This window comes from Bidens hawaiensis, unplaced genomic scaffold (assembly GCF_021521415.1).
Source record: "Bidens hawaiensis isolate Kalapana, Puna unplaced genomic scaffold, B.hawaiensis_p1.1 tig00023831_1, whole genome shotgun sequence".
NCBI lineage: Eukaryota > Viridiplantae > Streptophyta > Magnoliopsida > Asterales > Asteraceae > Bidens > Bidens hawaiensis.
The window spans coordinates 338,374-356,505 of NW_027493750.1; the positions used below are offsets into that span (position 1 = coordinate 338,374).

Below are 18,132 nucleotides of genomic sequence, written 5' to 3' on the forward strand. Positions count from 1 at the left end.
TCATGGAAGGTAATAACAGAATGAAGAAAACTTCTATCATTCACAATCAACTATATATATGTAATATAAGAATGACCCGTTTCAACGCAAAACCGTTTTGACTGGTCATCTGCAAGGATCGCTTTAACGCATGTATACCCGTAAAATCTATAATAAATGTTGGAAGTTTTAAGTGTGTGAATGAAGGAAGTGGTGGAAGTGGTAAAGGTTTGTACCACATCGGTATGGGAACAAAATAATAAATGGTTTATAAGGTAGTAACCTTACACCCATTTGAATTCTTTATGACATGTTTTACCACAAGTTCTACGCACGCGCAGGAGGAGTGCAAAAAATTTGGGTTTTTGGACGGACACGAATGCAACTCCGAAAACCCGAACCCGCATGAGACGATTTACCAAATGCTTTAGTTTAGACACACCAAATTCAAACACACTTCCTCTTCTACTTCTCTGCAACAGTATTATTTCTGATTGCTTTTCGGGCAAGTGTCCGAGTCCGGCAGAGCACCGATTCTGATTCGAACCAGAGTACCCTGGGAACAGACCGAGGATCTGTTTAACGGAATTGTATTAAACACAAGCCCGGTTTACTGTTTTCGTTTAATTTTCTGGAATTTATAATACAAGTTTTCCAACAATAAATTCATGATTGATATGAAACGCTGGTAAAGCAATAAATGTAATTATAGACTGTCTTCAAATACAAAACACCAAAACAAATTTACAACTCCAAAAACGAAAAGCCGAATCAAACGCCATCGTTTCGCTACTACAAAACCACCCCCTCACCCATGAGTGTTAAAAGCTTCCCAAACCAGATTCTGTGGGTTCAAGTTCGTAACGTCACGTGCCTGTAAAGCCGCCGTCCTAAGCGTCTTAAGTGTCATAACATTCGCATCATAAAAAGACAGACTTAAATAAGGTAAGTTGTGTTTCTTGCAAAGTTCCCGAACAACTGGAGATATGGACCTCAAATGACACCGTGGCAACCTAGGAAACAAATGATGCTCCAGCTGAAACTGTAAACCACCAAAGAACCAATCCATGTAAGAAGAACACGCGATATCAATCGTCCCACTCGTTTGTTTCTCGAACCAATCGTTCCCCTTTGGCGGGCCAACGTAAACGTCAGCCGCAAAATGGTTTAAGGTAAACTGAACATGCTGGATACCCGTGACACAAAAGCTAACGAGCACGAACGCTACTCGTTCGGGCCAGTTTGGTAATTGTGAAACGAGTAACGGGAACCACGTCCAGAAGATTAATGTTCCGAGTATGTTTAAGCCTCGGTCGGGTATCTTTCGGTTTGAAATGAGTAATAATATTGTTTGTAAGTAAAGATTGACTCGGGCCACACACATGATCGGGTAATACGAGTAATGTTGGTAGCTCACGAAGAAACGGGCTAACGGGTCAAAGGTTAACTGTCTACCGTAGAAAACCGAAGTCAACGAGTTGAAAAGCTTAGACGAGACTGCTAACATTGGTAAATGTTGTAGATCAGGATCATAATCGAGACTGTTACACGCGATGTGATGGGCGTTATGTGTCCATTTCCACCACGCGATACTGATCCCGGTTACACAATTCCCGATAAAGATGCCCGCAAACTTGTTCCACCCGCGGGTCGCCATCATTTGGTAATGACCTGCGTCGTGACCCAAATACGCGATTTGCATCCACGCTAGTCCCAATATCGCACCCGAAAGCATATGAACCCAGAAGCTTTCGGAACATAATACACCGTACACGCACGCAGAAAGCAGTAACGACACGAAACAAAGCGAGTAAATCACGCCGTGGCCTTTTTTATCGAACATTCCGGCTTTGGCAAACTCGGAAGCGAGTTTCCGGTAGTCTCTAGAAACTTCTGAAACTTGGTAATCTTTTAAGTGGTACCCAGTGAAGAGTTTGTCAAGGTGTTTCCACGCGGTACCGGGATGAAACGCGATAAACGCGTCGGTTACGTCTTGACCCGCAAGGTTTAGTAACGGGATATCGCCACCCGGGTGCTCTTTAGCCCAATCTGTAACGTTGTAAACTTTGCCCTGAATTGAGATCCATAGATCACTAGGTTTGTTATGTTTTTTCAACTCTTCTGATGTTATGTACTTCTTTGTGTCAGCCATTGGATTCAACTCTGTAAAAATGTAGCATACAAATCAGTATAAGCAAGAACAAAAATATGCGTAACGCTAAAATTAATAATTTAATGAATTGTTAATGACCATTAGTAAAGAAAAAACAGTCGAATTTGATATAGGCACAAAACATCAAATAATGTTTACAATAGTATTAAACCTAAACACATAAAAGTTACAAACATAAACCACCAGTAATGAAAACATACTGAAAAATATGGCAACCGACTCGTATCGTCAACAAAAACGAATACAGGTGTCGGTATTGGTATCAATGTTCACGCAGTATCGGTTTGGTAAAAAATTATCTGTCTTACAAAATAAAGAAGTTTATTTACAATTATTTGATTACACAAAAGTTGTATCCCGTAACCCAAAATTAATGTCTGATAATCTATGTTTTACATCGATTGAAAAGCATAAAAACAAATGCTGATACCAGTTCTGATTATTGCGATATCGTCACCGAGGTGGTTCAGTCGGTATCAGTTAAGTTTGCCACGTCAAATGTGTTCAAAGAAAGATTTTTTCAGATACAACTTTGTTTTTTAATAATATATATTATATTGCACTGTTGAGAAAAAAAAACAATAACAACCGCACATGTAGGTTTTATAAAAGTTGGCGAACTTAAGTTATTAAAAATATAATTTAATTAATAAAAATTAAATGAGTTAAAGAGATATACTATTCATAGTATAAGAGATAAAATTGAAACTAAGAACGATAAATAATTAAATATGTATAAACACTATCCATCGTTTCAAATTTGTAGTTTATTATAATTATATTATAATAGTATAATACAATACCAATGGCAGCTTTAATAAAAACTTGTTTTCCCTTTATTTATTTAAAATATAAAATATATATTACTTATATAAGTATGACAGATGATACAAAAGTCAAGAAAAGAGGTATGTCTTATAGACCCATGGGACTGAATAAAGGCCAAGACAAAAGCATAATACTTTAGTGCATAATAAAATAACAAACAAAGATAATATATTACTAAAAATATCATGTAGACAAGGAATCGTGGAGTCATGTTAGACATGTGCAAATCCTATAAACTAGACGGCATTAGATATTTTTGAAATTGGAAAATTGTAAGCAGGAAAAATAAATTAGTAAACAAATAGGAAGACAACAAAAGCAAAGCTTTGAAAATGACTATTTCAGACGAAGTTTTCTAGGGGTTAACTTTTTAAGCATGGCTACTTGATTCCATCATGGTGCTAAAACACTCGATTACCTTCAAACTAACAAATCAAGATATGCTGCATCAGATCATTATGATTTATAAGCAGTTAAACTAGGTGCCTAATTGGGATAAAATACGAACAAAAACTAGGGGTTTAAATGAGCCGAGCTGGCTTGCGAGCTACTCGAGATCGGATCAATAAAAAGCTCGAACCGAGCCGAGACTTATCGAGCCCAATCTCGAATAAAGCGTGTTTACTTATCTAGCCCAAGCCTAAAATAAAGTGTGTTTAGTTATCGAGCCTGAGCTCGAGTCTTGTATAAGAAAATCAGTCAGCCCCGATGAGCCTTAACAATCCTAGTGTATTTTTAAGTTTTAACTCTTTTAGACTTCTATGTATTGTATTCATACTACACCGAGCTCGAGCTGAATTTTGGCTCGTTTAAGGTACTGCACTTGAGCTTGAGCCAAGTTTAGGCTCGTTAAGGCTTTTCACAAAATATATAATATTAATTAAATAATAAGAGATCCAAGTTCGAGTTTGAAAAAATGACTCACGAGCCAAACTCAAGCTTAAGAAAGAGAGCTCGAGAGCCACGCTCCCACTCTCGTAAGTTACAACCTATTGCAGATTCAGAAGACATGACGGGATCTCTATATAACATCATCCGGCCTAGTTGCATTGTTTTATCAGATCTCTATAATCAATGCTTACAAGTAATGCATATGCATACTATCAGCAATTAGTATAATCAATTCCTTTACATTTGCAGAAACAAAATACCTAATCTACTTGTATTTTAGCATTAGGCAAAGATGCAGAGATGAATCAGCTTCAAATTAGGGCAAAAAAAACAAGAGATCCGATCCAGATTAACGATAACTTAGACGACCTCAGATCCTGATCGAATTTCAGATAGTAATTAGGTTTTGATGGTCAATCCACCGGCATTGCAAAAATGAAGGATATAATAATAATAATAATGTTATAATATGACACAGAGATCCGGTTAATCCGTGTATAAGCTAATCAATCAACCGTCGAATAGAATAAACGAAACATGCATAAATGAGTAAAAGCAGATATAAATAAACCTTCAAGGAGGGAAATGGAAGGAGAAACCATCGCCGGATCTTCGCAAACTATTCGAATCCGTCCGGCGACGGAGAGAGGAAAGGAAAGAAATGTTGGTGGATATTTTCAAACGCTAACGGTAGAATGGTGAATATTATTATATAGGATGGACAAGTAATCAATGATTGGCATCGGATAGGATGTATAATTAATTAACTTTGATCTATTATAATATAATGTGGTCATACATAAATATATACTAGCCAGTTGCCTGCGCGATGCAGCGGTGTACGTAGAAACGTAACCGTTGTTAGTACGTTTGTAACCTCGCAACGGTACGTGCAAAACCCGACAGTGGTATGAATTTAAAGTGGCATCGGACGTGTAACCGGTGCCAGTAAGTGCACCACATAATGCATATACGGGAACAACTTGTATGTATAAACAATGTCATCCATGTAACCGATGCTTGAACGCACATAACAGGTGGCGACAAGCAAGAAGTAAAGATGAAATGTACAATAATTTCAAATAAACTACTTTTAACTCAATATTTTTTTACGAACCTATTTCGACCCGAAAACGTTTTAACCTGAAACCCGTTTTGACATTAACCCTTTCGATCTAAACCCACCCCAACATGAACTAAATTAACTCTTTTTGTATTAACCTTTTCAACCCAAAACCATTCCAACAGCATTAGTCGAACATGTTCGACCTATTGCCGGTTATAATTGGTAATCATGTAACATGTTAGTTTTTGAAAAATTAATAAACTATAGCAATACCATACTCAAATTAAAGATAATAAAATGCTCGTTTTTATGATGTAATTTTTTAGAAAAAATATTAACGTGTGAAAAAGTTACGGCCGTTTAAATGTTGTGGGGTAGTTGGTTAATAATTAGGGGGGAAATATGTAACTATTTAGTATACTAACAAAACTTGATTAAAGTTGAATGACCACTATTGTATATTATATTTGGATATGCAAAGACTACTTTACCCCTAAATTGTTAAACTTCTATGCATTGTTACTTGTATAATATGCAACAAAAGTGGTACCTTTTAAAATTTAAGAGGTCCCTCACTCTCCTATATTATATATATATATATATATATATATATCCATATATTTATTCTTACAGTTCCTGCTGCTAGCACACATGTGGATTTGAGAAAGGCTTTGTGCAAGTTTGTCAGTTTGAATACTGAGCTCACTCGGGGTTTTGTCCCACCGTGTGTTTGTTTTATGGCGACACAACCACTGTCAAGTGGCAGCCGAGTCGACAATATAGTAACCTGAGGAACACACAAACCAAATTCGGAAGCCACTGTGGGTCCGGTTAACACAACATAGTTTGACCAGAGTGAAGCAAGGAGGTTCTCCATTTTGGGAATTATAGTGGCCTAAAACAAAAGAAATATGTCGTTATTAGAAAATGATAATAAAAACTAACAATCAAAGCTCGAATAAAATTAGCTAAAAAGAGTTGATTTGAAGTAACTTGAGCCGAGTCTGCTCATTTTTGTAACAAAGTCAAGTTCGACCCAAGCTCAGCTCAGGTCATGCCTTGGTTTGTTTAACTTCAAGGTTAAGCCAAGTTGTCTTGTTTAACTTTGAGTTCAGCCTCAAATCCACTCTGACTCGACTCGTGGACAGCCCATCACTAACTATGCCCTTTACCTGTAAGTATTCTCATTCACCTTTTTTCTAACTTAAAATTTTTGAGTTTATACAATAAAGGGACAAATAAACTGATAACAGATTATACAGCAACACCCTTTTGAATAACAAAAGTTCAAAATTTATCCTACTAAAAAGAAAGCTTTAAAGATAAACATGCATTATGTACATTATGTAAAATCTGTCATTTGGCTTCTAGTATTAGGGATGACAATGAAACCCGAACACGATGGGAATACCCGAAACCCGACATAAATGGGACGCGTTTTACCCGTCCCATTAAGGTTCGAGACGAGTTTGGGTTTAGTTTTGACATTTTTCATGGGTTTAGGACGGGTTTGGGATTTCTAAAATACCTGGTTACCCGACCCGATTACCCGATAACATTAACCCATTTACCCAATTAAATTATTATTACATATTGTTGCTAAGTGGATACCTCATCAGCATCAAAAAAAAATACATAAATTTTTATGCAACCTGTTAGCCAGTTATTTGAGAGATTTTATGATAAATATATTTGTTTATTTGTTATAATCAATTAGTTATAATTTGTCAAAACCCGATAGGTAATTACCCGGCAAAAATCCGTCGGTTTCGCGATGGGTTTTACTAAATGGATATGGGTTTGGGATTGCGTAAACCCGTTCCAAACCCAACTCATTCTCATCCTTATCTACTACAAACAAATATTGTCTATCTAAAAAAAATAAAATAAGAAATTAAAAAAATAAAAAAAAAACCTCCAGTTTTTTATTTGCTTGAGTGGAAACTGCTAAGAAAATCATCCATTCATGAATTACTTCCATTCAAGCATATGTTAAGTTGTGAAGTCGTTCTTTCATTCACAGTTCTTGAGCCTTTACATGTATAGCATTAAATTTACGTACTTTTTATAAGGTGTTAATTTAAGTTGATATATTTCATGCGACAAAGATGACGAAAACAGAACTTATCGATGTGGCATAAACATTTTCTTTAATATATGAAAAAAAAACGCGTTTTTCTCTTTACGAACACTTTTTTCTTGTTTTTAAAAAGGCCCGTATTGTTTTTTAATTACGTATAACGTAAAGTTACCATTTACAAATAATTTTTTCCTCCATAATATACACGTTTGCTTTTTAGAAGAATAACATTTTACTTTTAGCCGATAACAATTTAGAGGATTCAGCTCACTTTTTTGGTTTTGTCTTTTGTTTTTTTTTTACCTTTATCAAGACCTATTTAAATTAGCGTATACACGCTCAACTAGACATACTTTAGGGTTTATAACATCAATACTATATGTAATATAGGAGTTAGGGACCTCTTAAATTTTAAGAACTATCACTCTTATTGCATGTCACACAAGTAATAATATATAAAGTTTTAAAAATTTAGGGGCAATTTAGTCTTTGTTAATTCAAAAATAAGTTACAATAATGGTCCTTCAACTTTAATCAAGTTTGTTAATTTATTAAATAGTTACACATTTCCCCCTAATTCTAAACCAACTACCCCCATGACTCTTTAATGACCGTAACTTTTTAACTAATTAATATTTTTTCTAAAAAAATACATCATAAAAACGAGCATTTTATTCTCTTTAATTTGAGTATGGTATTGCTATAGTTTATTAATTCTTAAAAAACTAACATGTTACGCGATTACCATTTATTACCGGCAACTGGTCGGACAGGTTCGGCTAATGGTGTTGGAATGGGTTAGATTGGAACATGTTAATACAAAAAAGGTTAATTTAGTTCATCCTAGGATGAGTTTAGATCGAAAGGGTTCATGTCAAAATGGAATTCGGGTCGGAACTGTTCCGTCAAAACGGATTGGGTTAAAAAATAGTTTATTTGAAATTACTATACATTTCATCTTTGCTTCTTGCTTGTCGCCACCAGTTACACGCGTTTAAGCATCAGTTACGTGGATGACATACCGAGTTGCTCACGTATAGACGTTATGTGATGCGCTTACTAGCACCGGCTACGTGTCTGATGCCACGTTAAATGCATACCACCGTCAGGTTACTTACATACCGTTGCGAGGTTACAAACATACTAACACCAATTACGTTTGTGCGTACACCGCTGCATCGCGCGGACAACTGGCTAGTTTTAAAATATAAACATATTACGAATAAGACAGTTACAAAATATCAAACTTTTAATATTTTTGTTTTATTTCAAAGTCCTTTATGTTATTTAATGGGAAACTTCCTTTTGCTTAGCTAGGGGTATAACGGTGCAATGACAACTAAACCAAGTAAAGCAATGGGTGTCATTGTAGCACTCCATTAAGGAACAATTATTTTGGCAATACTAGGCATGGGTGTTCAAACTCAAATTCCTTACTTTTGGTGGGACTAAAATGCAAATACGTAAAATCATAAACAAACTTAAATATGCGAATTGGATTGAGTTAAACTGAATTTGAATACAAACACGTTTATATCTGAACTGATAAATGATTAAACCGCAATACTAAATGCGGAGATCGCCCCCGAGTTTGGGTCATGGAGCAATCGGTTTCAGTTAATTAGCGTGGATTTACTAAATAATAATATTCATTGGAGACCTCATAATGTTACCTATAGTGCTAATAATTTTGGATCTTATGAAGAGACTATGCTAATCATGCCTTAATATTTATTAATGATCCACTTGAACATATAATGATAAAATTAACAAAGTATTTAAATACATGATCCATAATAAGACTTTAATAATAAAATATCGAATAAATATCTAAAAAATGCAATTGTTTAATGCACGTTTTTCCTAAATATTAAATAGATTTTACATTTTTCAAGTGATATTCAAATGAATTATTTTATTGACATTAATGAAAAAAAGGAATACTAATTTAATATATCTAACAAGTATTTTTTTTATTTATGATTTTCCTTTTATTTCTTACTAACGATTGAACCCCCACCATATAGAAAAACAAAATCTTACACAAGCTCAATACCAATAGGCGAATCGCCAAAGGCACAATAGGATTCAATGGGATACCAATAAACGAAACGCCCATCCTTCCAAAAGTATTGTAGTTGGATGTTTTTACAGATGGGGTGGGGGGTCGTCATTACAGGTCGCGCTACAAACGAGTTGGGATGGGTACAAATTAACTATTTATTTTATTTTTGTTCCTAATGTTTAAATTACTTATAATAATTAACAAATAAACATATATGAATTTATTCTACTTTTTAATTTGACATAGAAGTTAATGTGAATCCCATATTTATTAGGCTATGTGTAATGGAGGTGATACAATATGGGGTGACTTGCGTCATGTGATGCTCGTCGACGCCCCGCCAGTAAAGGGCGAATATTTGTTTTAAGGGTGTAATGATGTTGTAATCATATATATATATATATATATATATATATATATATATAAACGAAAGCATAAAAATCCTATGTGTCGCGATGTGGTCGCTTCCCCCTTTTGGAGTCACCAAATTTGTTTAATTTTTAAATGGAGGCTTCTCATGCATTTGATCCGAATCCACGGGTATGGGTCTTATCAAACCCAGATATTTCTTAAACGGGTTATAACATCTCATTAAATTAAAAACTAATCTCACCAAGTATTTGATATAAAAATTCTATAAAGTAGGGATATGCTAAAAATTAATATCTGATTTATTTAAATATATATATATATATATATTATTTATAATTAAATAAGCAATTTCATAGTAAACAAAATAAACCAGGTTATAACATCACATGTATTTGTGAAACAAATTATCATCAAACCATAAGTATATTATTAACTTTCATACAATAAAAAAAATAAAAGTTCAAAAAATAAATAAATAGCAGAAACAAATAATATAAAATAATCCCCGTAATACGGGGATAAAAACTAGTATATATATATATACTCTAATAAAAAAACCGTAAGTTTTGTCACTTATCACACTCACATTAAACCTCACCTTTTTTAATAAATTAATATTAGTAAAATAATAGTTACCATTTTTAAAATTTATGCTTCAAAATTTGTTAATTTAATATTTACTTCCTATTTTTTTTTTCAAAAAATTGATATTTATAATCTCTTACTTTTAAATTGTTTTAAAGACTATTGTACAACGACTGTATTAATAGTGTTTAACAAATTTATTGTTTCTTGTATACTGATTATTTATTAAATATTGTATTTTCAAGAACTACTCGTGTAGTACACGGGTCTCAAACTAGTGTGTGTGTGTGTAATGGTTCAAATAAAAATAATGTGTTTCCTAGGAATGGTAAGAAGTAAGAACCAATAGATTTTTTGACATGTGACATTACAACATATGGTGAAAGAATAAATCAAATAAACTATGCCGGTTATAATGGTGAAAGAGTAATTTTAGGAAAATATGACGGTTTTGGTAATTTTAAATCTCAGCCATTGATTAACATGATCCAATTACTATGATTTATTCCTAGTCTTCCTAGGAAACTACTTGTTTTTAGGATAACCATCCCATATAACACACACACACACACACACACACACATATATATATGGGAGGGTTATACTAAAAAGAAGTAGTTTCATGGGAAGACTAGGAATAAATCATAGCCATTGGATCATGTTAATCAATGGTTGAGATTTAAAATTACCAAAAACCGACATAGTTTCCTATAATTACTCTTTCACCACTATAACCGACATAGTTTCTTAGAATTGTTCTTTCACCATATGTTGTAATGGCATTTGTCAAAAATCTATTGGTTCTTACCATTCTTAGGAAACTCTTTCTTTTTATTTGAACACTTTTATATATATATATATATATATATATATATCACACAAACATATATAATAATAATAAAACAAAACCAGAAGCAGGCGACTAAAACTCATCCCCCCTCCATATCGCCCCATTTGTCGTCGGGGGGCGGTTTTCCCAGCCAAAATCCTCTCCCCGCCCTATATTTCTTGCCCACTACACACAACCTTATATTTGTGTTGAAAGTGGTCTCAAAAGCTAACTGAGTGGTTCAAAAACCAAGTAATTTACTCTATAGATTTCGTTAGTTTTTTTACGATTGTTTGAGTTGGATGATGAAAAATTGTCACGTCCAATTCCTTTGGGGGATGGATCTTTACTAGTAATAGCCGGCTATCCATACAACGGTGACTCCGTTCCCGGGTCTTGTACGCACTGCCCGTTACACTATGGGAGCTAGGGCTATCACTTTTACCCGAAACCCGAAACTCAACCCAAAAAAACACATACCCGAACCCGAGAAAAGACTAACCCGAACCCGAACCGAAGTAATTCGGGTTGGTTCTCGGTTTGATTTAGAAGATTTGGGTCAACCCGAATAAAATTTTAGTTTTGAAATTAATTATATTTTTATGTATAAGAGGCTAAGTCTTCGTCACTAAAGTTATCAGAATCTAGTTCTAATCGACTGTTGTCATTCTAACTATTATGGATCGATTGCTTATTATTAATTTATGAATTCCGTTTATTACTTATAGCATCCGTAATCGAACAACCAAATCACGTCTGATTAAATACAGTTATGTTTCGAGTTAGTTTTACTCTTCTTTTGAACTGTTTTATCAAGTCAGGTTAGTTTATTATTTGATTATATGTGTTATAAGGAAAGAAGAATGTGCTGTTTTAATTTTAGTATTATAGTTTTTAATTATTTTTTGGTTTTGTGTTATTTTTTTCTAGGATACTCGAAACCCGATTAACCCAACCCGAAAAAACCCGAATTCGAATTACCCGAACCCGAAAAAGCCATGAGAGATTTGGGTTGGGTTTCGGGTCAAGATTTAAAACTTTGAAACCTAAATAACCCGACCCGAAAAACCCGAAAAACAAACCCGAAGAACACCCCTAATGAGAGCTAGCCATGTCTGAAGTCGTTTAAATAGTACTCAAACTTGAATTATTTAACTTTAGAGGTGTTTAGTTGCAAATATATATGACTACAAGGTCAAAACATACGCTACTTTGACTGATGACTTTTCTAAATTTAGTTAACGCGTGTACTTTTTATTTCTCCGTCAAGGGAGAGAAATATTTTAAGATGAATTTCATTTGCGATGGATTGTGATGGTTTGCGACGGACTAAGCGTGCATTACTTTTTCTAACTTCATGACTAAGCAAAACCTTCTTGTTAACACCTTCAAATGACCAGTCACACTCATCAAGGCCGTTCGATAGGGGGACGCAGAAATAACGACTAGCATGAATACTGACCGGATTTTTTTTTTTAATTTGTTCTCTATATTTTTTAAAAAAAAAATCATCATCATCATCGTACTCAGTATATCCCACCAATAGCAAAGTTATGGTAGGGTCTGAGTGTAACATCCTAAAATTTTAATGTTGAATAAAGAAAGTTATGTTTAGTGATTTCGCGTTATTGATTAATTAATATCGAGTAAGGAGCGGATCATGGACTTAGATTAACTGAGATGGGTTAAATGAGAATGGGCCTTAGGTCCATGGGCTTTAAGGGATATAAATATCCCCTAAACCCTAAAACATCACTCATTCCATCTTATTCTCTAACACTCCAAAACACACCCGCACCACACGCACCACCGGCGGCCGAGGGAGAGGATCGAGCGAGATCCGAGAGAGAGTGAGCGATTAGTTGTGATTAAACAAGTTAAACGAGATCCAAACAAGCACAAAAAGGTATGATTCTTGATCTTTGAAGTTTAAAGATCCAAGCTTTATAGTGTTTATACGACCGAAAACGGTTGGGGAGCGTAGTGGGTGATGTCGAACCATAACAAGGGTGTTAAAATCGCCAAAAATGCTTGATAGAAACCAAACAGCGGCTGAACTGGGCAACTTCGCCTTCAAAGCGATAACTTCGCCTTCAAAGCGATAACTTCGCTTACGGCCAAGTTCGCCTAACTGGTAACTTCGCCTGAGGCCAAGTTCGCCTAATTGATAACTTCGCTTACGGCCAAGTTCGCCTAACTGGTAACTTCGCCTGAGACCAAGTTCGCCTAATTGATAACTTCGCTTACGGCCAAGTTCGCCTAACTGGTAACTTCGCCTGAGGCCAAGTTCGCCTAATTGACAACTTCGCTTACGGCCAAGTTCGCCTAACTGATAACTTCGCCTAAAGCTAAGTTCGCTTAAGGTTTAACTTCGCTTAAAGCTAAGTTCGCCTAAGGTTTAACTTCGCTTAAAGTCAAGTTCGATTAGGAAATAAATTAAAAACCTAATGAAAAATGTGTTAAGACAGTTAATGGAAATAAAATTTTTCCAAGCTGACCTGGCAGCTTGACCCCAGCCAGGGGCTCTGCCCCTTGGACCCTGCTAGGGGCTGCCGCCCCTAGACCCCGCTGCCAGGGGCGCTGCCCCCGGACCCCCGTTCGTTGTGGGTCATATAAAGATAGAAATACAATATGATTAGTGATAGTTAATTGATACGTATACTTGTTATACAGTCAGCCGTGCACAACTGAAGAAAGGGATTACGATTAACGGTGAACGTAACCGTGTTCAGGTGAGTTTCTAACCCCATTCCTTGTTATGTTTTCGGGGCCGTGTGCATACTCGATGTGTTGTTAATACATTTATCCTAAGTGATAAGTGTATGCCATATGTGATATGTATGAATGATTGCTTGATGGTACGTGAACGATCTTCGGATATTGCACGTACCGTCAGGTTGTAACGCTATGAATAAGGTAAGTATGATATGTATGCTTATGTGTATGAACGTAATAAAGTTAATAAAAGAAGGAAAAGATGGTTGTATGGTTGTATGGTTACGAAAAGGGTACCGAGCCCTAATAATACTCGAGGTATGATGTATGGTTGTATGGTAACGAAGAGGGAATCGAACCCTACTAATATTCGAGAACTAGGGACCAGACCCTTATAATATCTGTGATGTTAGGGACCAGACCCTTATAATATCTGTGATGTTAGGGACCAGACCCTTATAATATCTGTGATGTTAGGGACCAGACCCTTATAATATCTGTGAGGTTATAGGGCGAAAGGCTCTTTAAAACGTAAGATTATGTATGTAAAGAAAGTACGAAGGTAAGAATGAAAGTATATGCACGTAGGTGTATACGAAAGGAAGTTAAGAGGTTAAGTATGAAATGTAAGAATGTATTGTATGATTATGTGATTAACTAGAACTCACTCAGCGTAGCTGACTTTTAGTATGCACGCAGGTGAGTAGGATGAGACAGCTCGCTTGAGGAGACACGTGGCACTGAATAAGAGGCTGGCATCGAAAGACTCAAGACGTTTAAGTTTAATGACAAGACGTGTTTTGTTATGAAATGTTTTATGAAAGTTTTTAAATTCCGCGAATGTTTAATTAACTCTGATATTTAGAACTGCGTTTATGAGTAAATCCAACACAAAAGTAGGGTTACCGGTGACGGGGCCTTACACTGAGGAGGTTAAGATGTAGACAGCCTTACCTCAACCCCATAAGGATAGAGAGGCTGCTTCCGGTGAGACCCCCGGCTCGATAGTAGTTTTGAATCAAGCCTTAGACATAAGACACATAACACACAATCATCGGGACACCGGCTGATTGGTGCATGTACCGTTGTCTTTCGGCACTTTTAACGTTCCACCACTTTTAACGTTATTTTCACGAGATTAGTAAAATAACGTCAAAATTAGTGCAATTTTACTTTTGCTCACCCAAGGGTTCACACATATATACATTATATGTGCGTACCGCAAGCAGGGCGTATTTTAAAAAAAAATATGATTTCTTAATATTTTAAACAAATTACTCAATTTATTTTAGTAATTTTTATATAAAAAAAATTGTATAACCCAAATCATAACAATAAGCTCATTTAAAAATTTAATTGTTTAAACCATATAATAAAACTACTTTTTCTAAAGGCCCAAGTTTTTTCTCGCCAATGGCCCGAAAATTTTAATGATTATCAGAGACGACCCCAACACTTGTGGTTTGACATATAACATGAATCATCTCATTCTCCACTATTAGCGCTTATATATCTTATTATTTTGGTTATATGAAGTTATCCAGTCGAATTGTATCCTTCACCACCTAGTATTTGTAGGTATAGAAATTACGTTTAAAAAGTGTGGACAATAAGCATTGGGTGCTGTAGTAAAACTGATTGCAAAAAAAGGAAAATTGGCCACATTAAAATTATCTTATGAAAAGATTTGTTTTGATATATGAAAGCTGCTCAGCAGCAATCGGACAAGTGGGAATGTTGGGGTGAACCAGAAAAAAACTTAGGTAGAGCCATATATATAGCAAATAATTTAGTTGTTTTCGTAATAATCTAGTATTTTGTAATGAGCGTTATCACACACACATATACATATATATAAAAGTGCAAGAAACATGTTGGCTACATTACCCGTATAAGAGGAAGAAGGGTATTTGTGTCAACTAGTTTCATTGCCATTTACCTACAAAAATTAACCATGCGTAAAAGGGTCTAAACGCGCTATGTTAATTCGTATGTCCACGGGGTATGTGAGTAGAGATTTGAAAATTTCACGTATAATGTTAGGCCACCCGTAATGGGCGACCTTTCCCAGCGAAAAGTGGGTGACATGGGCGACAACACCGCCCCCCAGGCGAAATGTGGGGCTATAAGGAGGGGGGCGCCAATATGGTATATATATCTAGTGAAAAGATCCAATACACTAATGCCTTAACGTACATTACGTACGCGAATCCATTTTTCACGAATCGATCCATGAAATCACATCCAAACATCTTGGAATCGTCAATAATATCCAATCAATCATTTGTTCACCTAAAAAAACAGTTTTGGATGGTTAATCGATCAGTTTTTCACTTTTTTCACGAAGACCGTTTTTTGAGCGTTTGCTGAGCGTTTAAGTTTTGTGATCGTTTTCTGAGCGTTTTAGGGTTTTGCCTTTGTTTTTTGCTATTAGACGTTTAACTAAAACAAGATTGTTACCTTGTTAATTAAGGGTGGATAATGTTTTTCATGCACCCCTTCCCGTGATTAGTATATTTCAATTAATTACAAAATTAAAAATTACTTAATCTTAATCGATTACAGACAGACATATATTGATTTCACATGTAAGGATATGCTTTCTATTATTATATAGTATTATGTTAGCTACCCGTGTAGAACACGAGTTATAATAAATAGATTTATTTAAACAATAACATAATATGACATACAAAAAATATGTTGAACAGATATAAAGATATATTATATGGTAAAATAAATTACACATTATACAATATGGAAATAGAAAATTTATAAATCTCAAAATATTTCTTGATACACAATATGTGTAGTTTTATTTGTAAATTTACTTGTTTTTTCAAAACTTAGTAGTTTCACATTGTTTCTGATTTTAACTCTAGATAATGCAACAAATAACTGGTCATGAGTTAAAACAATTTGTCTAAAAAACAAACTAACAATCTACAGTGATTGACCTTCGTTTTTGTTAATCTTCATTCCAAACAAAAATTAAGTGAAAATTTCATTCTTTAAAATTAGTACTTTTATCTATAGGTGTAAAATTTAAAAAAATAAATAAATAAAATTGTGAGTTTCAATATTAATTACGGATATGATTTCGGCTTCTATAGCACGGCTATCATATTGTGTTTTCACATGTAGCTTAATTTCATTGCATAGACCAATTTTCTAGTTAATATTTTAATCAGCATCAATTCAACATCAGCTTTTAGAATTAACCTATGACTTAACAACCTTATATTTTGAGGTCATTTAAAAAGTCAAGAAACTAATAATTTATTGTAACGTATCATTTTATATCTGATAGATACCATATGAAGAATATAAGGATATACAAAGTCAATTCATCGTCAGATTAACAGTGTGCTAACGTTTAACATTTGTATTCCAAAGGTAAGAAGTTGTCTTTACCGCATGAAAAACCAAAACATGTAGTATAGTGTTAATATTTTTGTAGATTTTTAAGATGATGAACTTAACATAAATGATGGGTTGATTAAATAGCAAATTAAAAAAATGTTGTAAATGACTACTTTTTTAAACCAACCCGTGGATCGAAACCCATTTTAATAATAAATTGTTTTGACTTGAACCATGTTTGATACTTAGACCGGTTAAAAAATCAGTCGTTTGAATTAACATAAACATCGACAATACTTCAATAGTTAATTTGTCTTTTAAGAGTTTGAATGATTAAACAGAAAAAAAAAATGTATTTAATATGAGAGAGTGGAAAGAAAATTTAAAATTCAAAATTATTAATAATAAAGATAAATGTATTTAATATGAGAGAGATAGAGGGAAAATTTTGTAAGAATTAATATGATGATGACATGTGGCAATAAGAAAGTTTTGTTTATTATATAGTATAGATATAAATATTTTAAATATTTGTTTCATGGCCTCACACAATGACAAGTGGGGTGAATATGACAACTACTTATATTCGAGAAGAGAAGTAAAATGGTCGACCAAGTCTTTCTAGATGTCTACTTCAACGTACATAGTCTCATATGGTGTCCTCCACAAACATCTCCACTCTCACAAATTACAAAAACACAACGTATGTGGATATATACATGATTTTAATTCTTTATATATTTTAGAGTTAAGTGTCACTTTATTATCTGTGGTTTGGCCAACTACGCAATTTTAGTACCTAAACTTTATTTTGTGCAACTAGCTACCCCAGCTTCAAAAAACTTGCCATTATAATACTTTTTGCTAACCCTGTTAATTTTTTCTCGTTAAGTCAGGGTAAACTTGTAATTTCAATTATTTTATCATAAACTCAAAAAAATATGTGGTGACAGGGACTCGAACTCACGCCTATGGTTTTTACAAAGTTTTAACGAGGGATGCACTAGCCAGTAGGACAAGTGACTGACTTGTTCATAAGCTGGTTCTGAATACTTTTATAGTCAAGTTTGAAAGACCCCAAAATCCTCATAAACCATAGAAATGTCAAAATTGGTCATAACGGATCATGCAACTAGTTACACCAACACAATTGGGCCCAATTCCGCCCTCCGATTTCGTCAATCAG

General features: G+C 34.5%; 1 protein-coding gene across 1 annotated transcript; it reads right to left on the bottom strand.

Annotated features, from left to right (window-relative positions):
* Positions 1 to 657: 657 nt before the first annotated feature.
* LOC143568207 (delta(8)-fatty-acid desaturase-like) lies at positions 658 to 4,544 on the bottom strand. The gene is made up of 2 exons (XM_077054417.1): positions 4,443 to 4,544; positions 658 to 2,142 (listed from the first exon to the last, which is right to left on the bottom strand). Exons 1-2 carry the CDS (start codon positions 4,471 to 4,473, stop codon positions 788 to 790), a joined length of 1,386 nt encoding a protein of 461 aa, XP_076910532.1. The 5' UTR covers positions 4,474 to 4,544; the 3' UTR covers positions 658 to 787.
* Positions 4,545 to 18,132: the final 13,588 nt, after the last annotated feature.